The following is a 26,621-nucleotide window of genomic DNA, read 5'->3' as shown; positions in this document are numbered from 1 at the left end:
GTATAGAGAGTTCCTGTATATTCCTTCTTCCAGTTTTCCCTAATATTAGCATCTTATTGAAGAGTAGTATTTAGCATCCCAATACCCATCTACTGGGTATTACTGTTTCTAGGTCCTTTCAGGTGGGGCCTTGGGATAGAGCTAGGAAATAATGTCTGTATTATAATCCACATATACACACAAATCTATAATTATTTCTCTACGTGTGTATATATAGTAAGTTAAACCTGAGTTCATACTGATGTCTCTGACTCTAATTCAGTACTGTGCGGCTCATTCTAGCCTTTCCCTCACTTGTTTATAACTTCTCTAGCTGGGAGAAACCTGGCTCCCTTGATCTGCAATTTATTTACTCAATTGTTCAACCCTAGTATGCATGTAAAGTAGTTTGAGAATTGCTAACCTGTTACCCCTGTGGAATGACGGCTCTTCTTTGAAGAAAGTAATTCCACATCCCATAGGGAACGTCCTTTAGGCTGTAGGGTACAGAGACTTGGGCTGGAGTCTCTCTGAGTGAATCGTACTGTCGGACAGAAGTTACCTTAAAAAATTCTATAATCATTGTGCTGTACACTAGGAATTGACACAATGTTGTAAACTGACTATAACTCAGTTAAAAAAAATTCTGTAATCACAACTGAGCTGGGATAGAAACGTAGTAACGCAGGCTGAATTTAAGTTGTTGACAGCAAGGCTTAAATTGGCCTGGTATAGCCATTACCTTTCAGCTTTCTGTATTTGAGTAAACATTTGGGTACCTTTTGTGTTCCAGACGCTGTTAGATACTGAAGATAGAATAGAATAAGATAGATAAGGCTGTTGTCTTGTGGAGCTTGTTTCACCGGACAGAAAGTTTTCCTTAGCATGAGCCCATGCCGCCATCTGTCCTGACTGCTTTGTTTCCCTAGCCTTGTGGTTCTTCACATATCTTCCTTAACCTCCTTGGTCCAATGAAAAGGTGTTTCCACATTTGTTTATTCCCTTCCTTATTAATTAAAGTAGGTTGTACTATGTGCCAGGCACTATGCTAGGTCCTGGGAATATAAGTTGTCATGTTCCTGAAATGGAAATAACTCTGTAAGACTGGAGTAGAGGAAGTTAGAGGGAGAGCGTGGGGTCAATGTTGGAGGAGGTTAGAAAAGTCAACAGAGGCCAGATTTTGAGGGGGTGGGTTTACAGGCCATGTTATGGATTTAAAACTTTATCCCAAGGAAAATAGGAAATCATTGAGGATTTTGAAGCAGGGAAGTGACATAAAAAGATCCTCACTTTAAAAAAAGGGCCCTGGCTTAAGTGGGAAGAATGGGTGGGCACCAGGCTTGAGCAGCTGCAGGGCGACCAGTGTCAGTGAGAACTGATGGTGGTTTGGAAGGATAACCAGGGGCCGACAGAGGGTATGGGGAGTGAAGAACCAGTAAGATTCTGTGATCAGATGTAGATGGAGTCAGGGTGTGTGTGATCCTGACCCTTGAGCCCAGAGCACCCTGGATGTGTTGTTTTGTCGCTCTGCAACCGAGACAAGAGCATTTTCATTTTACTCTCTCTTCCTACCCTTGGCTTTGGGGCTTTTTTGTAATTTAAGGTTTAAGAATGTAAGTGGTGACTTCACATGGAAACATCTTTAATAGCAGATGATTTTAGAGCCTCATGGTTAGTCCCTCCTCTCAACTTTGGCTGTGTGTCAGTTGGAAAGGCCATAAGATTTATTATAAACATTGCAAGAGACTTGGTAACCATGGTATGTCATTGAATTTGGGTGAAGGATAGGTCAATTTCAGATCTTTTTTAGACCTCTGAAATAAATTTTCCTCCACCCTCCTTCTAAAAGAAAATGAAATGAAACAAAACTGTCCCTACTCCCTGAGAATTTTTCTTGATCTACAAGATAGCCTGGGCTGTCATGGTTCCAAGAAACAAACACATCTGATTTGTGAATTAGGGTTATTTCTTGTTTTTCAAAATAAGCTAAAAAGCTCAAGCATTTTTATGCTTTTCCTTGAGCTGCTTTGATTTATTGAAGTAATTCCTGTTCCATTTGTATTAATTATTCCTCACTGGAAAATTCTTTTGTCATTACTTCATGTAGAAACATTGATCTTGATTTTTAAGAAAGTGTGTAGTAGGGAGGGAGAAATGGGGAGTTGGAGCTTCAGTCATGCAAGATGAAAAAGTTTTAGAAACCTGTGCAACGATAGTTGTTAACAATATTGTACCATATATTTAAAAATTTTTGTTACAAGGATATGTCTCATTACTGTTTTTAACCACATTTTAAAAAAAAGTGTTGAGTAGAAAGCAACTATGCTTCAGTTTATTTGTGTATTTAAATTTTTTATTAAAAATGAGTTAAGATTTTTAAACTTTAGAGTTAGTTTTTAAATAAGTAATGTTCTTTGCCAATTCTTCCATTTAATACTTAATTGTAAACTGTATCTTTAAAAAAGTTATTTCTTATGTAAGTCAGTATTTCAGTGCTAAGGTCTGTGGCTTCTATTTAGAGGTGATTATTCAAAAGACCTTTAGATCTTTAAAACCAGTTTTTCAAAAAATTATAATACTATATAGACTAAACAAAACATTTTCTCCTTGGACTTCTTTCTTGCAGCTTTTCCTCCTAGATACTAATTTCTGTAATGACTGCTTTATTATTTAATAAATTGTTTTGGCTGTTTGAACAGAGGCTAAATAATGGTGCCTTAATCAAGATAGGAGCTTATTTCTCTTGTATATAAAAGTTCGAGTTAGCAGATGATTGGGGGGGTCGGGTTATGGGCAGGGACATAGGGTCATCCAGGGACCCAGGTACATTGTCTTGTCACTCCACTTACTGTCCTTTAGGGTGTTTCCTTCTCCACATGGTCGCAGGTGGCAGAAGGGAGTGGAGGACAAGCAGCTAATTTTGCACCAAAGCGATGGTACCAGTTTACCCTCTCACCAGCAGTGAATGAAAATCAGTATTTGATACAGATATCCTTTCTAATAATTTGCTGTTCTTGAATCCTGTGATAAAGGCAGCATTATTTAATGATGATAACGTAATGGACTCGTTTTTTGGAATTGTGGATAAAAATTGGTGGATTTAGGAGTAAAGAATGATAAATCATCTAACCAGAAGTCCTACCTGATGCAGTTCGTCCCGAGTGTGAGATGAGATTACATCCTACTGGTTTTCTTTGCCTTTTTTCCAACCCCTGAGTTTAATGAGGCTGAAAATAAAGTTTGAAAGGTGTTAGGGTTTTTCTGGGGTGGGGGTGGAATGTGGGGAAGATATAAGGTGTGTTATTCTGATAAGAATGCTACCCTCTTTTCCACCTGTGTGCCATTTTTACTTGGAGTGCATTTCTTTCTGGAACTCTTTTCCCACCTGTTTACTTGAAAATCATTAAATGTGTTGCAAGTGAACTATGAAGTGATTAGATGCTAATGTGGCAAAGAAAGTGTGAATTCTCTCTTAGCTCAGAAACTGGTACGTTTAATTTAATACAACAAGTTGTTAAAGCATGACTCCCTCTGCTTTTGAATTGTATGGGTCAAAAGTACTTTTTACCTATATGATGTATTTGCATGGAGGAGGTGAATCCCCTGACATTTGGTCAACATATCAGTGTTCACGGTCCAGCTTGTTTGTCGGTCTGTCTGTCTCTCTCAGTGAAATGCCTGTTTTACTTTTTATTCCTTCAACAAAGTCATGATTCTTCATCCATGCAATCTTCACCTTTCAGAAAAGCAAGAGGAAAGGGCACGAATACACAAATATTAAGTATTCCCTAACGGACCAGGCAAGTGGAGATCAGAGTCCCCTCCCACCTTGTACCCCAACGCCATCCTGTGCAGAGTAAGTAGAAATGAAGGAAATTCTTTTTACCTGAACACAATCCTACAGAAAAGCTTAAAAAATAACAAGTCTTTGCAGCACGTGCCTTCCCCCGGTGCGTGTTCTGCTTCACTGATGGGTGAGTGTTATCAGTGGCTGTCTAAATTAAACTGTAACTGACCTAAACTGAAGGTTGCTTGCTGCACTAGGGAGTCTGTGGGATTATAAATATATCAAGTGCTGGTTCTCTAAGATTTTTTTGTTTGAAGGGCTGAGGATCGTTTCAGAGGTAGGTAACACCCCTTTTGATGTGTTAAGACTCTTCGTTACATAAAACCCAGTAAATCGACAGTCACTGTGTCAACGCAGTCATGGTCTGCTCATATTCCACCGTCATCAGAAATCTACTCTGGGTGTTTAAAACGAGGGGTTAGCAAACTACAGCCCCCAGGCCAAATCTGGGCCGCAGCCTGCTTTTGTACAGCTCAGGGATGGTTTTTAAAGAATTATTAAAAAAAAAACAAAACCCTCCTCCAACACACAAAGAATAATATATAACAGAGACTCTGTGTGGCCCCCAGAGACAACACTGTTTATCCTCTGATCCTGTACAGAAAACCTTTGCCAACTCCTTGTTTAAACTAAAACATGTGTTAGGAAAACATTTGTTAAAATGATCATGTGAATAGCAATTGTAAGTTATTTTTCTATATATTCTAAAGTCACTCTTTGGTATAACACTTGCTTTTGATTTTCCCCTAAGACTCTTATCTCTACTTGCTTCTGTTGTGGGTTTTTAAACCCCCACTGGCTTTAATGCTTTATGTAAGCATTTTCCATAGCATATATAAGGCTCTTATTTATATTTGCTTTCTCTTTAACATTGAAATTATAGAGCTAAAGTGTTCTCTTCACCAACTGCCTCTTCCTTCTGCCTGCCTTTTCTTTCCCAGCGGACTGACGGGGAGAGTTGATATTTTAAATTGCTATCTGCAGTAATTTGCAGTAGAACCAGCACATCAGGCCCCCGAGTCCTTGCCAGAAAGCTTCCCCACATGTTGGCTCAACAGAATTAGCTCTGACGACTCCCTTGTTACCAGGAGCCTGCCTGGGACTAACAGGCCCTCTTGCAGGGTGCAGACCCAGGAGACCCCAGCCGCTTTGCTCCTCTCAGGCGGGTGCCCACAGTTGCTGGGTTCCTCGTGCTGCCGGACTGTTCTGATCTCCACTCTGCTCGGTGAGACGGAGTCTGGGCTCTGATGTGCCGGCCCTGCACCCTGGGGCTCTGCACTGCCAGGCAGCTTCATGTTCACCTTCACATAGCCAGACTTGGGGCTGAACGGGTCTACAGTCCCTGCCCGACAGTTCCACCGTTTTCCCTTCATGGGGCTCTGGCCCATTCCGATCCTCTGCTTGCAGTGAATACCGTCCCTTTCTGTATGCACACGTCCCAGCTTTCTTCAAGGTCTAACCCAGTGCCTTGTCATGCAGGCCTCCCTGCTCCATCCTCCTGGAAAACAACTCTCCTTCCTCCAAACCCCAGAGAGCACAGGGACTCAAGGTTCTTACTTCACAGTTATTTTGCTGTGTGTTTCTGTCTGATGCCCCTTCCTAGAATGTCAACTCCGGGGGGCAGGATTGATGTCTGTGCCATAACAAGTCCCCAGATAATGGAGTGTGTGCCCTGTAAATATCATGGAAGCTTGAACAATGTGTCTGCATTTTTATTAATGTCTTCTTTTCTTTTCAGAATGAGAGAAGATAATGCTAGAGTCTATGAAAATGTGGGTCTGATGCAGCAGCAGAAAAGTTTCAGATGAGAAGACGCACCAAGACTTCAAGCACAGAAATGGGTATTTAAACGGAAGTGCTCTGTCAGTTCATTGTTTATATCATCTGTGGCGTTTTGAAGCAGGCAGATAATTTGTGAATGTTTTAGCAAAGTGGACCATAATTGAGTTTTACAAACCAGCCTCCTTTTTCTTCTGCCTATATTTCTTTTTCCAAGCTGGATTCATTAGACATTGAAATCAAATGCAAAATTAATTCTGTGAGGGGCAAGGTTAGCACTTAGAGAGAAATGGTTGCTACTGGTGATGGAGAACAGATTATCACCATTCCTGTGGTTTTGGTTAGTCACTTAACCCACGCTCTACTGAGATTTGGTCTGTAGGGACCTGGGACGTAGGCACACAGCTCTGGATGGTTGGAGTCAGGATGCCTGAGTTGCCACCCCTGTGGGCCTCTGATTGGCTAGCCCTGTGGCACAGGACCCTGGACTTCAGGCCTCTGACTGGTCAACCCCATATCCCTTACCGCTCTGATGCTGGAAATTCACCTCCCTTGTACATCTCCTCCCTGTCAATCACCTTTTTAGACAGTGGCCCAAATGTGGGACGTATCTTTAAAAGATAAATGAGAGACTCATAATTTTTAGTATTTCATGTTGAAATTCTCATTTCAATGAGTTGTGTTATTAAAAGCTTTAAATTTACTTTAGAATGGTTTAATGCTCTGCCAAACTTCTAGCTGTATGCTCCTTAAAAATTCTAACTTATTTCTTTCCCAGATATGGACTTTCACCCTCTCCCTGAAAAGATTAAGAACAGATGCAAGAAAGTTTACATGAAGAATGAATTTGAATTTGGAAGGCTTGCATTGTGGTTGACTACCTTTTGATAAGCAAAATTTGAAACCATTTAAAGACCACTGTATTCTAACTCAACAATATGTGATTTCTAATCTCATGTCCTCAAATAAGAAGAAATCTCTACAATGTAGACAGTGTTATATTTTATGGAATTTTATTTTAGACTGAGGAAGCAGTTAAAATGTGTTCTCTATTTTACAGATGATGTTGACTCAAATTCTAGTTATTGGCATTTTTTTTCTTTTGATAACCTCAACAAATTTAATTTTTTCCTCCTCTTTGTGGGGAATGATAGGGCACTTTTAAGAGGAAAAATGATTTGGGATAATTAAGTAACAACGTCCTATGAAAGTGAAAACAATTTCATGTATCATCACTTATCCAGTAGTGGATAGTTTATTTTGACGGCCTCTTATTTTGGCTAAATAATAATTAAGTCAGTGCCCCAGACTGTCTACCTTTGTATTACCATTAAAAAATCATGGGGGAAAAAAATCATGGGAACTTAGGATAAAAGGCACGCTTTCTTCTTAGCAGTTGACCAGTCAGCTTGTTGACTGAGAAGTTTGTGGTGGACAAACGTTTGCCATCTTTTCTTTTCATTTGAGTAACTGTCTTGTATTTAGAAAAAACAAAGGCATCGATGAATAACCAGTGTTTTGGTTATCATTTATTGCTGACAACCCAAAACTTAGTGGCTTAAAACAACAACTTGCTTTTCCCCACTGTTTTTCAGTCTGGGCTGGGCCCCGCTGAACTGTTCCTCTCTTTGTCTTGCTGGTTATCTCTCGTGGTCAGCGAGATGGCTGGACCTCTCCATCTGCAGGTGGTCCTCAGGTATCCCCTTCTCCATGTGGCCTCGCCAGCAGGGTAGCTGGACCATATTCATGGCAGCTCAGAGGTCCCAAGAGTATAAAGCAGTAGTGACCGGGCCTTCTTAAGACTTAAACCCGGAACTGTCACAGCATTGCTTCTACTAATGATTAAAACCAGTCCCAGGCCCAGCCCAGACTCTAGGAAGAGGGCATGAGAGTGTGAAGTGGAGGTGAGGTTCATTGGAGACCCCCAGCCATTGAGACTGTCGGAACCAGTGTCATGGAAAAAGAGCTGAAAACAAAAAAAGTTAGCAAAAGTAGAAGCTGCTAGTGACCCTGGGAAGCTGAAGCTGGTTGTGACAGCTGGTGTAAGCTGGAAGTCGGACAGAAGCAGAGGGCCTTCAGTGAGCTTCCTGAACCAGTTCTGCTGGCTCTGAGCGTATTTTCTGAGCCATCACTTGGGGAAACTGGTCTCATCAGGATGGTTGTGTTTGGGAGGGCAGAGCATTTGAAAGCAGAACCACCCCATGGCCACGGCCCCTGCAGAGGGAGGTGAATGGGGCACTTTCTTCACGCCCCTGGTTTTGGTCGGGCCCCGCACGCAGGCTCGCAGCCGGGCTGCAGTGAGGAGGGGCAGTTCTAATGAGGCCGCTAATCAGCCAGAATTAGCAGTAGCTCATTTTTGTTTTAACCGAGCAGTAAGATTTGCTAATGTTCTACCTGAAGTGCCTTCTCCAAAGCCATCCCTCTTTGCCCGGTGTGTTGAATCATCATTCAGTGACTGCATTTCAATTAAAGTATCATTGGTGGCCTTTGAAAGATAATAAAATGCCACGGCAGCTCTGCCATTAAGTCATGGTCTCCTAAATCGGATTCTTCTTGCTTTGTCTCCTGAAATGGAAGGGCGAGATCCAGCCCTGTTAGTAGTTCCTTTCTGGTGTCTTTACCTCCCTTGAAACTCTGAGGTCGTCTGGGGAGACTGGCTGCCATTTTCAGATAAAACGTACATTGATTTTCTGCCCACCCACCTCCCGCACCCATCTATGGAACTTAGAATTGCTTCAGAACACACGTGTGGCCTGACGGTAATTACCTTATAAGAAGGATGTAAATGACTACTGTCTTATTGTCAAGCCTGTAAAGAAAGAGATTCCAGGTCAGTATTTGCAACAAGGATCTTGAATCCTGTTACTCTTATTGCATTGCCACAGTGAATGGTTCTCATTTTGCCTCGATTTTGTGATAACGTTTGACTTCGGGGGCAGGGTCTCTCACCAGCATACAAGGGTTTGCTTGTACAATATATCTGCTGCATTAACGTCTCTGCCTGTAGCTTAAGATCAGTTGTGTTTGCACTTGGAACGGAAACACCTGATCTAGACCAGCTTCGTTTGTAATAGGACATTGATTTCATTTGGATTTCCCTCCACGAAGTCAACAAACCATCCTGTGATATAAACTGATGCCAAGACACGGTTGTAATAGTCCCTAGGTTGCTGAGGTTTGTCGTGTGTTTGGTAAAGGTGATAGCAGGTTCTCAGATGAGATTATGCGGGATGGATTCAGGTGTGGGGAGTGGCTGTGAGGATTGGGGCGGAGGTGCAGCTTGAGTGCGGGTGTGAAAAAAAATAGTGGAAATGAAAGTTCCAAAGAGGTGGTTTCTGAGGAAGTCAGAGGGCCTGGGGCCACAACAGTCAGTAACGGTTGAATCAGGTTACCTGGAAAACAGGTGTGATAGATGCATGTCTGCCACCTGCTTCTGGGTTGCTGGTGGACATTAAATTTGCACAATATCCCATAGCTGGCTAAGTATTTAAAAATGATAAACATAAGATTTTCTATTTGGGGTGAAGAAATTATCTGGCACATGGTATTGGGTTGTTTTTTTTTTTAAAGCCAAATTTCAAAGTCTTAATAGCTTTTTTTTTTTTTAAACAACAACAACAACCAAAAAGACACCTTATAGCCAGAGTGTGGCCCTCCTGCAGATTCTGGTCATCTCTCTCATCAAAATCAATAACTTTCCAAATGTGGCTAAATGGGGCTGCGAAAACACATGCACGACTTTCTTGGTGTTTGTGCGTCCTTTACGGAGCCCAGTTGCTTTAGAACAGGCAAGAAAAATCATCTGGATTATTTTTAGGGGTTATTAAGGGGTTGTTAAGGGTTTACTGGGATTTTTAAGAACTAATATAATATCCTGGGTTATTTCTAGTTCAGAGGAATGTGGAAAAGGTATGCAATTGTGAACTGTTTTGTTGTAGCTTATTAATCCATAAGGGACACTTAGACTGTAGACATAAGTACAAACCCAGTGCGGTTTTTTGTTTTGTGTGTTGTTGGGGGAATGAAGTTTTGTATAGCAAGCACATGGCCTCCCCGATTTCAATATGCCTTTCTTAGGATCTGTGTTAGCCCTTAATTTCGTTGAAATCTTTTCCCCTCTTCCTCTTGAAAAATAAGTTCCAAAATATAGTTTATTGTATCTTCCATCTTTAAAAAAAGTTTGTTCCTTTTTTGCTATGGGCGGTTCACACAAGGCAGCAATATTAAACAGTTGGTTTTAGCGTGTTGTATAACTTTGCTGTATATCAAACTAATTTTTACAAGTTTTCATCCTAAACCTCAAATCATGTAATTAATAATTTGCCTGTTTATTTATGACCTAATTGTGATTCTTTTATTAATAAAAGCTAATGGGAAAGGATCCTTTCTTAAGCTGATGACTAGGCCTACAGTTAATTTTCCTGCAGTATATGAAGTATTGTACCAGAGTATTAAAAGATATGTAATATTTTATTGATAAATCTATCCTTTAAAAGGAATACGTTTTAGGATGTCATCATTTTGATGTGAATCATGTAAATGTTGATAATATGCACTGTTTATTATACATTTAGTGTTTCAAGAGATTCACTTAATTGCCTTTTTTGCCCACGTATATTATGTAGTCTGTTTGCAGTTGTTTTAAAAAAAAAAAGTGACATTAAAAGAATAGTTTATGTAGAGAAACATTAGTGGATGTTAATTGTCTCCCCACCTGTATTTATGGGTGTTAGTTCAACTGCTTTGCTACTTGCAAAGCTGTATTATCAGAGTAAAAGTGTATTTGTAAACTGTATGGGAACTAAAACTTAGGAATAAAACCATTTTCTTATATTACAGTATTTGTCATTTACTTCATCAGAAATGTCCAGGAAAAACTGGGATTAGGGGTCCCTGAACCTCTGACACTAGAGAAATGCTGGCATTCGGCAGCTCTTAGCTAGATGGGAACTTGGAATATGGAATAAATGAATCAGTTCTTCAGGCATTTATTGAATGCCTACGTTATGAATACCTTTGGGAGACGGAAAGGAAATTTTATTTGGAAGAACTTTGAGTAAGTAGCAAATAAGAAGTGTGTCTGTGTAACATACAGGAAATGATTAGAAAACAGAACTGAATGTAAATAGTATTGGATGGGGATATGAAGTAAAGCTATGATAAAGGAGGCTTGTAGGAGTAAATTATGTGCTGTAGGACACCAGCTGTTCCCTTCACGTAGATTTAGGCCTCAGTCCTCATACAAATCAGGGCCATTTGCTTCTCCTGGAAGCACTGCACCGACACTGGCAGAAAGAAATCATTTTTATAAACAACAAAACTCATTCTCTCTGATAAATCTAAGGAGTGCTTTGTATTACTTATTTATGGTGTAAAAAACTATTGCCCTCCTCTTGGTCTCAACTGATTTCTTAATGCATGTAAATTAGATGCAGCTGGTTTTAGCTGGCTGGCCCGGTCATTTATCCATTCAAGAAATACGGAGCACCTTCGAAACGCCACGTCCTGCATCTGTGCTGGTCACGGGGGCTAGGCAGTGACTGACACAGACATGGGGGTGATGTTCTAACGGGAACTAGGTCTTGAACACGTCAGAAGGCAGTTAATTATACTTGGGATAAGCGCTACTAAAGATACAGGGTGCTAAGCAAAGCGGGAATAGCAGGAATTAGACAACCAATTCCAATGAACCAATTTGTTTTTATTTTTTAAAAAGTTCCCCCCTTAGGCTTAAAGCTCTTCCGAATTTAAAAATCGGGTGTATTTTTTTGAATAGGTAACACACTCACCTAGAACAGGGAAGTCTCTCCTCCACGCCTACTCGCATGAAGTGTTTCCCACTAACCCCGAGGACCAAGAGCAACTTTGAACATAGGTCTCGCTGTAAAGGTGCTGGTTCCAAGGGTTTAGACTTGTTACTTGGACGTGTGATACTAAATTGTCCCCCCTTGAGGCTGAACCTGGTTACAGCCCTCCCAGCCTCTTTCCTCACACCTTTGTCAAACTACCTTCCATCAAACTTGGACCCTTGTCGGTCTGATAGGCGAACAGTGACAGTTCAGTATAACTATATTTGCATCTCTCTTAAAAAAGGAGGCTGAACATCTTTTCAGATGCCTTGTATCTGCCTTTCTGTGAACTCTTTATGTCATTTGACTGTTTTTCCCCTAGCGCATTCTGGATCTGTCTTTTTTCGAGTTTAGGAATAGAGATACTTAATTCTCGATGACTGGCTAACCTGACTGGAATTATGAGTCATCAGGATCAATGTCTAGAAAACGCTCCTGAGGTGCTCGCGGGGTGCGCCTGTCTGCGCGCGGTGGCTGTGGCCGCGCTGTGACGGGCGTTCTCGGTGGGGGTGCGCGCAGCAGCCGGGGAGCGCGTTCTCGGCGTCGCTCTGTGCCAGCCCTGACTGTGAAACCAGTCTTAATTATCCAGGCCAGTGAGTTCAGAATGCCTTCAGATTTTCTTTCAGATTCAAAAACTCTAAAGAATCTGCATGCACGCATCTGTTCAGCCACTTTTTAATGAGTCCAGTGAGCCACTGCTATGAGGAACACAAAACAAGTATCTGTCTTAATCCCTGTCTTAAAGGACTTTGTGGCCAATTTAGGCAAAGGAGACACTTAGGCGGAATACAAGATGGAAAATGAAACAGCTCTGGATGACGCCTGGATCATGACTAAAAAGTAGAAGGAAATGATGTTAATACGCTTCATTTACTAAGTGACAGTTACATGCCAAATACCAGGAGAGGCGGTAAACAGGCGATTTTGAAACCTGTGAGGCAGGTACCCTCCTGTCTTTTGCTAACCGCCATACACCCCATGCCGAGTGTGGTGCCCCAGGAACTTAGCAGTTGTAGGACGAATGGCTGATCTCCATTTTACCGATGAGTAAACTGAGATTCAGGCACACGAACTGACTTAGGAGAGGCCCCACTCACCTAGTACGTGGGGAGCTAGGATTTGAGGCCAGCTGAGGCTGTCTGCCGCCTCCTTTTCACCACACTGACCCCTGAGGAGTCCCAGGGAGAGTGACGGCTTCTCACTTGCTGTGGGTGAGAGGATGGGGAGAGATGGGGGACGTGGAGGGGTGGGCAGGCAGGCAGAGCCACAGGGCAGAAGAGCACATGCTTTAGGGGGTGATCACCTTAGCTGGAGCCCGTACCTGAAGGCAGGAGTGGGAGATGTGACTGAAAAGGCACGCAGGGCTGTGATCAAGGAGGGTGGCCTTATTTTTGTTTTGGACAGAAGACAGACAACTATTTTTTTTTAAACAGCTTTATTGAGATATAATTCACCTTCCAGTCCATACAATTTACCACTGTAAACTATACCGTTCGGTAGTTTTTAGGCTATCACAGGTACGTACAACCAGATCCACAGTCAGCTTTAGAACTTTTCCATCACCCCCAAAAGAAACCCTGTTCCCTTCAGCCATTACTTCCCAGCCCCTCCCCAGCCCTCCTATTCCTAAGCAAAAACAAAAAACCTTTTTAATAAACTTTTTGTATTTAAATCATAAGATTTCAGGGAGCCCTTGCCCCATCTGTCTTAGGTCAAAGTCTGGAGAGAAGTGGGGCCTATGATGAGGACTCCTGGGTAAGTGATCTGCAGAAGGAAGGTCCTCTGGAGAAGGGGAGTGGTGAGGGGGGCAGGAGAGAGCAGGAGAGAAGCAGCTTTGGTCTCAAGTGGAGGCAGAACCGCCCTGACCCCCTGGGGCCAGCTGTGAGCCATCACCCCCAGTGCCAGGAGAAGGCTGCACCAGCCACTTGAAAATCTGGGCGGACGCTCTCGGTGTCTCCTCCACTAGCACAGGACATGGCATGGCCACCACCCTGTGAGGCCAGAAACCCAGGGATCTTCCTTGACCCCTCCCCAGCAGCCAGTTCCGTCTACTCTCCTAAAGCACAGATCCCGACCTAGTAGGTCGCGTCTCCCTAGCTCTGCTACTGCCACCCTAGTCCAGCCACTGCTGTTTTCTGAAGGTCAGGGAGACAGGGCAGCAGTGTTCCCGGAAACAGGTAAGATCTGAAGTGGCCTCCATTTCTGCTCATGCTCCGCTACTGCCTTTCTCCACACACAGCTATCTCATAAACACACATGCTGGATTCCCCTGCCCTCGGGTGGCTTCCCATCACACCCAGAATAAAGTCCAAATGCCTTACCGGGATTTCGGAGTGGACAGAACTTCACTGTGTGGGACTCTTTGGCATATCTGAGGATATTTTGCATCCCTGGCCCCCATCCAGTAAATGTCAGTGGTCCCATAGTCACTATGACAACAAGCTCGCCCCAAGCATTACCAGGTTTCCCTGGAGGGAGTTAGCATTCCCTTGGTTGAGATGCTCTGGCCTCTGTCCATGTCTCTATGCTGACCAAGCAGTGATACATTCACATCATATATCAAACACTTTTCCAGACTCTGTCGTCTTCCTTTCTCACCTCCCTTCATCCACACTGGCTCCTTTCTAGTCCTCAAATGTCCCAAGCCGATTCCTGCTGCAGGATATTTGCACATGCTGATCCTCTTTCCTGAAATGCTCTCGCTCTAGATCCTCACATGGCTGACTTGTTGTCATTTATGTTTCAGTTCAAATTTCATCTTCTTAAAGATACCCTTCTGGACCACTCTAAGCAAAGTGGACACCACCCGAGTCACTCTCTATCATGTCACTCTGTCTTGTGTCCTTCCCAGCACACTTCACTACCTGAAATTATTCTGCTCTTTATTTTTTGGTCAATTGTCTGTCTTCTCCACTGAAATATCAGCTCCGAGAGGACAGAGACTTCTTTGCTGTATCCCTAGTGCCTAGAACAGCACCTGGCATAGGGCTTGCATTGGCTCTGTGGATTGCTTTGGGTAGTGTGGCCATTTTGATAGTGTTGATTCTTCCAATCCAAGAGCACAAGAAATCATTCCATCTCTTTGTGTCATTTCGGCTTTCGGAGTATAGGTAACCTCCTTGGTTAAGTTCATTTCTAGGTATTTTGTTGTTTTTGATGTAATGGAAATGTTTATGCTGGTTATAAAATTCTGGTTTTTGAAGTGAAAAAAAAAGTGAATGAAGGGTCACAAATGGCAAAGTATCCTTCTTTCTTATGGGTGAGTTGTATTTCATTACACATATATATGCTGCATCTTCATTATCTATTCAGCTATTGGTGTGCACTTAGGATGCTTCCGTATCTTGGCAATTATAAATAATGTTGCTGTTAATCGCAGGGTGTATGTATTTTTTTGAATTAATTCTCATTTTGTGGTTGGCTTTATTCCTTTGATAACTGTGTAAGTTTAAAAAGCTAAAGGTCTAAACGTTCTTAGAAACAATGAACAGTACGTATATGTAAATTAAAAAATACATGTGCAGAAAAAAAAAAAAAAAAAAGAAATGAGCTATCCAGCCATGAAAGACATGGAAGAAACTTAAAAGACATACTACTAAATGAAAGAAACCAGTCTGAAAAGGTTATAAACTGTATGATTCCAACCAAATGACATTCTGGAAAAGGCACAGCTACAGAAACAATAAAAAGATCGTGATTTCCAGGGGTTTGGGGAGAGGGAGGGAGGGGGGAATGAATAGATGGGGCACAAGCGATTTTTAGAGCAATGAAATTATTCTGTATGATCCTATAGTGGTGGCTACGTGTCATTATGCATTTGTCAAAGCCCATAGAATGTACAACATCTAGAATGAACCCTAGTGTAAACTATGGACTTTGGTTGATAATAATGTGTCCATGTTGGTTCATCGATTGTACCAAATATGCCACACTGATGAGGGATGTTGAGGGTAGGGGAGTATATATGTGGGTGGGGAGGGCTATGTGCAAACTCTGTATTTTCTGCTCAATTCTGCTGTGTACCTGAAACTGCTCTAAAAAATAAAGTCTATTAATTAAAAAAATGGTAAAAAAAAAAAAAAAAAGACCTGGTCCTTCTTCTCGAGTGATCACAGGAAGAAGAGAATTTCTTCTGTCACGACCAGACCAGTGGATGTGAGTTTCTGTCATGGAACAGACAGACCCCAGGCCCCGATGACAGGGTTCAGCTGAGCCCTGGGTCTTCTACTGACGACCTTGGGCAAGTCATGTTACCTCCCCAAGCCTTTGTTTTTTCTAATCTCTAAAGTGGGGATTAGATTCCTGACCTTCCAGGGTTAGTCTGAGGACATAATGAAGTCTTACGTTGTTTCGGACACTCTGTTTGCATGTCCATTCTCTCCCTGGATTTGTAAGCTACCGGAGTACATGGTCTGCTTCTTTTTATCTTATCTCCAGCTCTCAGCATAGTGCCTTGGTGTGAAATAAATGTTACAGAAAAGAATCAGAAGTGTATGCTGCCCTAAAATTAAAGGGGTCTGAGGGTTTAGATGACCAGTTCCTCATCAGTGGATTAAAGACCTCTACCTAGAGGTTACATTAGCAAAACAGTGACCCACATTTCCACATCGTCATGGACCAACGGGTGGGAGTTCTGCCCTCAAGGGGCCCTTGTACGTGGCAGGGAGTGGCATGGCAGCAGCAAACAGGGTGGGTCTGGAGTCAGAGAGACCTGGATTTATGCCTGGTTTTGCAATTTACAAACTGGATGACCTTGGCCATGTTATTTCACCTTTCTGAGCATCAGCTTTCTCATCTGTAAAATGGGGCTAATAATTAATTCCTTTTTTTCACCTGTAAAATGTAGATATAAAAAGCCACAATTTCACTGAGTTTTGTTTAAAAAAATGGTATAAGTACAAAGAATTATACTAGGCACAGTATACAGGTAATAGATGTGGTATCCGCCCAGATCAGTTATCTTTGTCTAGAACAATATCTGTAGGGAGCATTTAACTAAGGACATTATCCTAATAACGAAAGTAATTTTTTTTTTCAGAATGACACGTTCTGAGTTGGAATCATGAGGAATCACGTTTCTCTTGCCATATAATAGTTCATGTCTCCCTACATAACAATCCAAAAGAATACGTACTGGTATATTTGACCAGCAATGGCCACTTTTCCCTCACTCATAAGAAGCTGATAAACACATTCACCACTGAAGCTGATCACGATTGTCCTTCCTCAAGATTCAGATATTTCCCTTCTGTAAGCCTCTTGCTGCTCTCATCTTGTAAGTCAGCTCTGGTATTGACTGGTAAGTGTGCTTGTATCTGGGCTCTTGCCCTCTGCCAACGTGGGCATTCAGTGTTTAAGTGTAATCTTTAGCAATCGACACCCTTGGGGATTTGCTTTTGTAGTAGACTTCTCAAAATGTTAGACAAGTGCTTTTTTTTTTCCAACCAGCGCTGGCTGTGAGTACAAGATCCTGTGTCTCTAGCTTGTGCCAGTCACAGGAGATAAACAATTTGCCTGATGAGATGAAGGCAGGGAACTTTTAAAGAAGAGTCACTTCTCAGTGGCTTCTTGATCTAGAAATGGACCTTCTCGCTCCCCTCCTTGCCCAGTAGTTAGCACAGTCTGAGCACCATCACAATCTCTGTTCAATTTCTTACACCCACAATGGAGTAGCCTTAATATAGATAGTTTCCTCTGCTTGAAATGTACTACTGACCCTTCCTTATCTCCTAAACTCGTTAATCAACTCAAACTCACTTTCTCTGTGAAAACTTTCTAGAACGTCCAGGAAGAATTTTTCTGCCTTGAGAGCTTCTCACTTGGCATTGCTATAGAGAAATGATCACAGTGTGCAGTCATCATGTGTTCACCCAGTCTTCTAGTTCTCCCTAGTCGACAGGATCCCTAGGCAGGGACCTAGTCTACTTCACCTTAGAACTCACCAAATCTGACCCAGAATGTAATTGATATGGGTATGCTTTCTTATCCAGTGAATGAATGAGTGAAGCCAAGGTTCAGAAGTGAAGAGTATTAAACTTAAATTTGCTAGGTAAATAACTTCTGTGATCAAATATATATTATAAAAATGAAATATAGAGAAAATGTTACACACACTACTGAAATTTTGTGTGTTGTGTTTTCATTTTCTGAGAATCTGTGAGCTATTTTAGGAACTTTTCAAAAATTATTTTTTGGTTTAAAAAATATTTGTTTATTCTTGAGTTCCTTCATTCAATAATTGTTTATTGCAAACTATACGTTAGATAACTTCATACTATTAATTCAGATTTTATATGATATTATTAATATATTAACCTGAAAATATTAATAAAATGCATCATATTCTGCTGCTTAAGATAATAGTGGAAAAGCATTGTACTCTGGGGCTTGTGGAGAAAAGAACCGGTTCAGGTTAATTGTCTTTGTTTACTGTGGCTATGTCTGGCATAGCTTTGATATACTTTAAAATTATTTTGAATAATGTTGAAAATATAAATCTAATGCGTTCTGTAAAAAAATAGAATCTTTCATTACAGGCTCTTTTTATTAGTTTTTTGGAATTTTATTTTCTTAAATTGTATCTAGGTGAAAACTATTTTAGCCAAATGGATGAAAAAAATTAACAGAGTAGAGGTTTTTGAATGAATATAAATATTTCAACATGAGAAAATTAGTACTGCACATATAAGCAAAATGTGGACATTGTCCTCTCACTGTGGGCACTGCTACTATGATGGAATCACATTTGTTGATTAATAACTTATATAGGTCAGAAATTTAACGCTAAGTAGTGAATGAAAAATCTTTTTCTTATGCAGAGACACTTAAACATGAAACAAATGTTGATCAAACTGAGTTGTTCAAACAAGGACAAGTTGAGCATAAACTGAACACAGCATTTAAAAAGTTGCATTGCCCATATTGTTAAAAGCATAGTTTTTTTTAAACTATATTTCTTATTTCTTTCTATGTACATTTAGTTTTTCAATACGTTGATTTTTTAAACATATATCTCAGTGTGATTTGTTTAGAAATAATTGTTGAACAAGTGAAAATGAATTTCGGAGATAAGGAAAAAATACCGGTAACAAGTTTAATTACTAATCAATAACAAATAAATTCATTCAGACAATTTAACTAGGATTAAGCTTCTTTTAAATTCAAAATAACAAGTCCTTGTTAATTTTTGGAGGGGAAGTAATTAGGTTTATTTATTCATTTGTTTTTTTTTTTTAATGGGGGAACTGGGAATTGAACCCAGGACCTCCTGCATGCTAAGCATGTGCTCTCCACTGAGCTATATCCCCCCTCCCTCATTATTTTAGAGTCTTTAAATAAGTGTTTTTGTCTTTTGTTTAAGGATTACCTATAATAATTAAGTGCTGCTGATTTTGGTTCCTTTATCAACATACAGTCCTCTGCCCATTAGATCATTTTGTTGACTGTTTGATTTTAGCCAGATTTGCCACTGAGTATACAAAGGGGGAAACTTCACAGTTAAGAAACACTCGGTATGGGTTTTCGCTGTGTCGACAGGGATGAATTCTGTCCAGGTCCTTTGCGGCTGAATTGCAAAAAGAATTTCACTAACATTGACTGAATGCAATCCTAGGCACTCTTCCAAGCAATCATCTGCATGATTTCATTCACTACTCATAGCAAAGCTATTAAGGTGGCTTTTTTTTTTTAACAGAAGAAACTGGGATACACAGACATTAACTTGCACGACATCACACGAATAGAGGGAGGGGCGCCAAGGATTCAAACGCGCAGTTTGTGCAAACGTCACTATTGTACTATTCTGTCCCATCTGTCAGTGCACTCTTCCATCAGTACACTACTCCGATTCATAGAACTTCATGTCCTAACTGTGACAAAATGATGGATGTGCTTTGGTTTTTATGGCAGTGCGCATGAAGACCCTCAAGCTACTGGCAGGCGCCAGCTCTCAGTTCCCCGGTGGGAGCTGCGCGGGTCCTGTTTCCTAGGCAACGACTGAAACACAGGCCGCAAATAAAGCACCCCTCTCCCCAGACCCAGAGGGCTGATGTCATTTCCGTCGTCTGGGCCGTTGCCCCAGTGACGCGTCGGGCTGTAGGGCGGTGTTAGGTAACCGAGGGACCAGGTGGCGGGGAAGTCACTTCCTCCCGGAGACGCTGTTTCCTAGCAACCGCCTCCCACCTCCGTTCTTAGTCCCGCCTCCTCGCTGCCAGCAGAGCCGGGTCTCCGAGAGCAGCCAAGCGCAGGCGCAGGCGAGGGGCTCCTACCCGAGGCCCGCCGCTGGGTTCCAAGCCGTGGGGGGCTGTCCGCGGGAATGCAGGGTGAGCGCAGCTGGGGACCTGGGCGTCGCAGAGGATCGGAGCGTCGGCGGCCCTCGGCTGTGCACCCGCCTGGCTGATGCGGGGCGCTCGGCCCGCCGCGCGGGGCGGAGCGGCCGGGGACCCGGCGCCACCTGGTCGGGCCCAGCGGTCCCAGCGCGCGGCGGGCGGCGGGGCTGGGCTCTGGCCTCCGTCTCGAGCTCTGGAAACGTTCACGGGACCTTTTGTATAGTGATTTTAGTGCAGTCCATCGCGGAAGCTTCGTTTTGTTTTATCTAATACTATCAACACTTTTATGAGAGGGAAGAGTGACAAGAAAGATATCGCTATTTATAATTTTTTTTTTCCCAGCGTTGTGCGCTAGCTTTTTTTTTTTTTTTTTTTTTTTGCTTTTAGTGATGATTGGTCTTGGTTATATACTTTATGCTGACAGTTGTCCTCTTGGTAGCCTTTTAAATAAGTATGGCTATTGTCAATATTACACTTTTTGAATGGCACAGAGAAAAACTTTGTCTTAATTGGCGACAACCTATTGCAGTCATTTATTTGCTCATCCTTCACTGTAGAACTATTTTAGGGCAAGTTCAATTTGAATTTTACTTTTTTTTTGAAAATAAGTTAGTTAGAATTTGCTATTTCTTTACAAGAACTCTACATTTTTAAGTGAAGAAGTAGTTCACTGTTCATATGATGCTTTCTTTGTTTTTGTTTGGCTTTTTGGGGGGGGGTGGAGCACTAAGTGTAGTAATAGAAATTCTCAAGCATGCAAAAAAGTCTGATTTTTTTTTTTTGTATATTTCAGCCACCATCAGAGGATGAAATATTCCTGTCATTTGTTAGCCATTTGATAAAGGTAGAGAATTAAAACACACACTATGTCCGATGAAGTTTTTAGTACAACTTTGGCATATACAAAGAGTCCAAAAGTCACCAAAAGAACTACTTTCCAGGTAAAGGATTTTTTTATTTTGAATGATTTTACAAGGTAAACACTGTATTAGGAATATTGGACTTGAAAGTGGTTCTAGAACTGCCCTGTGTAAAGCTGGAGTAAATCTCATGTTTCATTTGAGATTCTGCAGGTGATTGATTGTATTTGGGCTCCAATATTACTGACTCTTCTGTGTGGCTTTAAGACTACCAAACTAGACTCAATACTAGGCTCTTACAAAGTTACAAGTTAAATTAGCTTCTAAAATGGAATAACAACTTCAGATTGCTATTTTCATATAAATTTTTTAATGTTTTTTTTTCTTGTTGTAACATAATCTTTAAGCTTTTTCTGTCCAGTCAGTACAATGTTGAACTCAGCCTCTAAATTTGCAGTATTGATTACATCTGTTAACAGCAATATCTTGAAACAAAAGATCATAAAGGATGCCAGTTTCTTCCAAAATGCCAGTTTATAATGAACCCTGTCTAAATTGAGTTTCTCAATGAATTTACTACATATTGTCTGTCTCCTTTAACTGTAAGCTCCATGAGGGGAGGGATCATGTCTGTGATGCTCTGCATTGAGTCTGAGGGGTTGGGTGCATGGAACAAGATAGGCTTTCAGGGAATATTTGTTAGATGAATGAAACCTAGGCTTTAAAGCATATATTAATCGAGCTTATTTGTTTCAAGAATTAAATGTGAGACCTTCACATCTGATTGGAAATTGATTTTAATTATCTCATTTCAGGATGAGCTAATAAAAGCAATTACAGCTCGCTCAGCTAGACAAAGGAGTTCTGAATACTCAGATGACTTTGACAGTGATGAGATTGGTATGTGGGAATGTGGGAAAGTAAACCATGTTTCTTGTCTTTTCTTCCATGGTTTCGTTTAGCCCAGCCCTCCAAGAAAATCACTAGGTTAAAATAATGCCTATGAATTCACTGGTTTTAGATCTCCAACTTTTTAATGAGTAAAAAGCCACTCTTAATTTTCAAGAATTTGCATGATAGTCCTGTTTGATTGTTTCTGAATATGTATATGAAAATGAAAATTAACTGACAGCAGACTTACTGTCAGTGATAAACCACACTGGAGATGACAAGTTCATCTTTAAGGTCAACCCTATGAGACTCTACAGAGAGTTCATAACTAGAGAGCACAGAACTAAACTTTGTGCACATCAGAATCTCTTATAATGCTTTTTATAAATCAGATTTTCTTGGCTGTGAAAGGGGATCAGTTTTAAAAACACAATCTGTCAGTACTGTAATGATTAATTTTATTTCTTTTGATTATGTAAAAATACTAACATGTTACATTTCAGGATAAACATGCGAAATTCTAAACTTGAAATTCAGTGTTTTATATTTAATATTCAATAAGGAACTCAGTGGTCTCTGTAAAAGTAATCAGAACAATAGTTAATTCATTGCCATATAGCTAGGTTAACATTCTTTATTATTCTTCTCATAGTAAAATCTAATTCTCTGGTGTAGATGGAATGGCAATTCCAAAATTTTTATGGAAGAATATATAGTTAGCAAATTCTTCCATTTACAAATATTCTTGATTCTGTATGATGAATTTTTTGTAAATAAAAGCTTTACAGTCCAAAATCTAATTTAAGTGTCCATGACTGTTATTTTGAAGAACTTTTGGATGACTTTTCTCGGAGCTAATACAGTCCTTGGCTTGACATACCATTCACACTTGATAAGTATGTTTTGAATAAATGAATGAAATTGAAATTTTTATTTTATAAATGTCAATAAAACGACCTAAGTTAGCTGTTTTTTTAGAGCTACAAATCTATTCACAGTTATAAGTTCATTTCTAGTCTTTAAGATAATCTTTTTGATTAATGTAACCTTCAAAATGTTAAAACATTCTGTTGAAAACATTTTTTTTCTCTTCTATTTTTTAGTTTCCTTAGGTGATTTTTCTGACACTTCAGTAGATGAAAATTCAGTTAAGGAAAAAATGAATGATTTTCATATATCTGATGATGAAGAAAAGAATTCTCCAAAACTGTCTTTTTTGAAAACCAAGAACTCAAACAATGAAGTGAAGAAAAATGAGCTTGTAGTCACCGTCAAAAATGATGAGGAGCTGGTACCCGATGGTAGTGAAGACTTGGTAGTGAATCGCTTATCTGAATCTCAAAGTAAGCCACAGAAACCTGAAAGAGAGAACATTAAAATGGAAACTAAACCCAGAATTCTTCCAATCAAAAGCGCATCTCCAGGTAGTTGGTTAGGTTACTTTCATTGCATTTCTTCAGAATTTATTTTAAGATATTCAATCACAAAATACTTTTATATGGTGGCTAGTAAATATTTAGGGGAAAAAATCAGACTTTTTAATTTTACAGATATAAATCAAAATTAATAGAACCTTAGAGAAATGCCCTAATTCTGATGTCCAGTTGTACGTTCAGTGTTGTGTCTCTGCTGGTGCCTGATAGGAGGGAGGCCACTCCAGATATTAGAGTTAGAGCAGCATTGAGGCTAGTCCTTAAAACCGTCATTTCCACACAACCATTTGCCATTTGTTTGTATATTGAGGGGGGTGTTTTGTCGCTACTGTCGTTGTTTAAGCCTCCAGGCTTTCCTTAAAAAAAGAGAATCTCCATTTGGTTTCTCCGTTCCCCGGGAAAACCCGCTAAAACGCAGTTTTCTGAGGGGAAATTTCCTGGTGTGATATTACAATAGTTTCTCCACAATTCTACTGAGCTCTGGGCACAGAGCAGCACAGACGGAGCTGAGCAGCTACCAAGCGCTGTGACGTCCCCTGGGCTGCCACGCAGAAAGGAGGGCGTGGAAGGTTAAGGGTTTGGGGGTCTTCCAGTCTTTTTTTTGTTTTATAGAAAAAAATGGTTGTTGATGCTAACCTTAATAAAAATCTCTTTCCTTTATATCATTATTAAATATGGTACTGGTAAGTATTTCGTATTTTACGTATTAGATACCACTGGTAACCTCAGGCAGAGCTTTATTTCATCCATGTATTAGGGACCCATTATGTTTTCCACCCTCATCATCCCATCTACTTTCAAATGGGGAGAAGATATGAACAAGCAGAGATACTAGGGAAAAAGCCACTGAATGTCAATTAAATACAGGGTTAGCCTTACTGTCCTCATGAGGAGGGGGAGAAAACCTGTTCTTCCTTCCTACTGAATTGTTGTAAGAATCTACTGAAGTTTGTCTCAAACTATGAAATTCTGTAAAAACATAAGGACAAGGCTGAATGAAATAGAATTAACTTGCTAAAATGTACCTTTCCAGTGTCCCAAATAAAATCAAAAATGGGGAGAAGGGAAATGTGATCATACGGTGACTTAATTCCCTATGTCACCATTTCCACGGTTTGTTCATTGGTATTAAGGGGAAAACAGAATTATAGAAATTTTAAACTGATTTTTTTATGAGAGAACGTCTTGGAGCCGTTAATAAAGAAATATGCACAGTGACTCTTCAAGAAAGAGTAGGCAATATTCCTTGGTTCTAACTGAGTTTAGAAACCTGTTTTTGTGGATTATGTTTGTCCTATTTGTCCTGATTCTGAAAAGCTTTTCATTAGGTTAATAAGAAAATGTGAGCACATCATAGAAGCTAAAAATTATTCTGATATAGATAGAGGTATATAATGACCTTTATGGTAGATAATCAGCAATAATCTGCCTATTTAATACTTAAAAAAAAAAAACCTGTGACAAATTAAAACAAATAGGGAAATACTGTATTTGACCACAAGATGGCACCAGGATTCTAACTGTACAATACTGTATTTTTAAACAATTACTAACCATTTGCAATTCAGTATATGTATTATAAAAGTAATTGATAAATAGGTAATCATGTACATTATAAAACAAAACATTTTGATAATATATAGACTTTTTTTTCTTTATGAAAACTTGACAGTGCTTCTGGAAGTGGAATTTTGATATAAAATACCCTAAAATTATTATTCCATAGGTTAATTCAGATTGGAAAAAAAAAGTTGAGGCTACTTGTTAGTGCCTGGCATGTAGAATTCATTAAGTATTTGAATGTATAAATGTGTAAATGAATGAGTCATTCATGAAAGAAGGAATGTGGTTCATGAGCTTAGCTTTATCTTTCTCTGAATTTTTAGACTTTTAATTACAGAGTTTAGAACTTAATGTTCTTAATGTGGTAAGATATTGCTGAGTGTCATTTAATGCTTTATAGAAACATTAGAACCTGAAAGTTTCCTTTGTTCTTGCTTGTCTTCTGTAAAAAGTACAATTATCAGATTCTTTCACTTTATCAAGTAATGGTCACATTGGTAGTGAATGTGAATTTACTAGAAAGTAATTTTTACCGGGTATATTTTTTTTAATTTTAACAGCAAAATGACTAAAATCATGAACTTTGGAGTCAGGGTGCTCCTGCTTTAATCCCACAACATAGAGTTTATGTCCATGGGTACACACCCTCTTTGTTCCTCATTTTATGTATCTGTAAAATGGGGACAGTAGTTGAACCACCACTAGAGGTTTAAGGCAATGAAATGAGTTCATATTTGAAGTGCTGAGAGCAACCTTGGCATAAATTAAGCACTCTGTAATGCTTTTACTGCTCATTTGATTATTCAGCATTTGTTCATAAGCAGATCATTTTATTTATCCACACAATTTATTGTGGGTAAAATATATTTCGCTGTTATAAGCGCTGTGATGGTAACTGAGACTATGACATTACGAGACCTAGTACCAGTCTTCCAATACTGTCTTAGTCCGCTCGCACTGCTGTGGCCAGATTCCATAGTGTGGGTGGCTTCTAACCAACAGACACCTGTTTCTCGCAGCTCCGGAGGCTGGGAGTCTGAGCACAGTGCTCACATGGTCTGCTAGGGCCCTCTTCCGGGTCGCAGACTTCTCATTGTAATTTTGTACGATGGAAGGGGAGAGGGAGCATCTTTTTCAGGGCATTAGTCATATTCATGAAGTTTCCACCCTCATGACCTAATCACTTCCCAAAGTCCCCGCTTCCTAATACCTTTGGGTTAACAGAAGGATTGGCTGGGGGCACAAACATTCAGGCCATAGCAAAGACTCTACAGTTTGGTGGGGAGGTGTCTAAACGGTACAGTAAGAACACAGGAAAGTGGGCACAGAAATTTACCTGAGGGCATCAGGGAAGGCTTCCTAGAGGAAGCGGTGTTAATAGCAAAAACTGACAAATAATAGCACCTGTAGTCAGGACTCTTGGTTGTAAATGACCCAGAAACCAGTTGAAAGAGGAATTTATCACCATATTGAGCAGGGATGTCAGAAGGCCTTGCTTTAGGTGTGATTGAGTGTAGAGAATCAGTACTTCTGTGTCTTCAGGATTCTCTCTTTACTTCTGTCCTCCCTTCCCGACTCCCTGACCCTCTCATTCTCTCCTCCCCCTCTGTCACTGCCCCGCTTTCTCCATCCTTTAGTTCTATTTTTCTGTCATTTGGTCTGTCTCGGCCAGACCTTCACTTGGCAGTGGAGATGCCCCTAACAGTCTCCAGATCGCATCCTGCCGCTCCATGGCCTTAAAGGCATACCCACCAACTCCAGGTAGAATCCTGACCTTGTGACTGCCTGCTGTGGGCAGGGGAAGGGAAGGTTCTGTGACCAGTTGGGCAGGAAGGAAGGGGGTGCATGGTGGACCCACCCTTCTCACTGAGGTATGCAGGACGTATTTGTTAGTCCACCAGAATCACACTGAGGGAAAGGAGAGGAGGAAAACTGAAGTGATGGACAAACCAAAACAGGAAATGTCTATAGTCATTGATGTTTCATTGAGCACTTCCCGTGTGCGGTGCACTGTGCGGTGTACTTTGTAAATACTGTCTCACTCAAGTCTCACGAGCACCTTAGCAACTCCTAACTGATGCTACCAATGGGAA

At 40.6% G+C, this 26,621-nt stretch overlaps 2 protein-coding genes across 3 annotated transcripts in view; both read left to right on the top strand.

Annotated features, from left to right (window-relative positions):
• PTPN11 (protein tyrosine phosphatase non-receptor type 11) overlaps nt 1-15,000 on the top strand; it is a 66,068-nt gene extending 51,068 nt beyond the window's left edge. The window contains exons 14-16 of the mRNA XM_010995935.3: nt 3,723-3,835; nt 5,565-5,667; nt 6,384-15,000. Coding sequence (XP_010994237.2) covers nt 3,723-3,835; nt 5,565-5,634 — 183 coding nt within the window. The 3' untranslated portion in view covers nt 5,635-5,667; nt 6,384-15,000. The remainder of the gene's footprint in view (nt 1-3,722; nt 3,836-5,564; nt 5,668-6,383) is intronic.
• A 4,673-nt stretch (nt 15,001-19,673) lies between these two features.
• Nucleotides 19,674-26,621, top strand: part of MAP9 (microtubule associated protein 9) — a 32,510-nt gene continuing 25,562 nt past the window's right edge. The window contains exons 1-4 of one of the 2 annotated variants that reach the window (XM_031442759.2): nt 19,674-19,775; nt 20,575-20,722; nt 21,457-21,541; nt 22,636-22,875. In XM_031442759.2, the coding sequence (XP_031298619.2) occupies nt 20,648-20,722; nt 21,457-21,541; nt 22,636-22,875 (400 nt within the window). In that variant the 5' untranslated portion in view covers nt 19,674-19,775; nt 20,575-20,647. Of the gene's footprint in view, nt 19,776-20,574; nt 20,723-21,456; nt 21,542-22,635; nt 22,957-26,621 lie in introns of both variants that reach the window. The other variant, XM_010995835.3, reaches the window with a different exon arrangement.

The sequence above is a fragment of the Camelus dromedarius genome, chromosome 31 (assembly GCF_036321535.1).
Source record: "Camelus dromedarius isolate mCamDro1 chromosome 31, mCamDro1.pat, whole genome shotgun sequence".
NCBI classification, from domain to species: domain Eukaryota; kingdom Metazoa; phylum Chordata; class Mammalia; order Artiodactyla; family Camelidae; genus Camelus; species Camelus dromedarius.
Note: the sequence above shows the minus strand (reverse complement) of the source record. Positions and strands in the feature narration are given on the sequence as shown.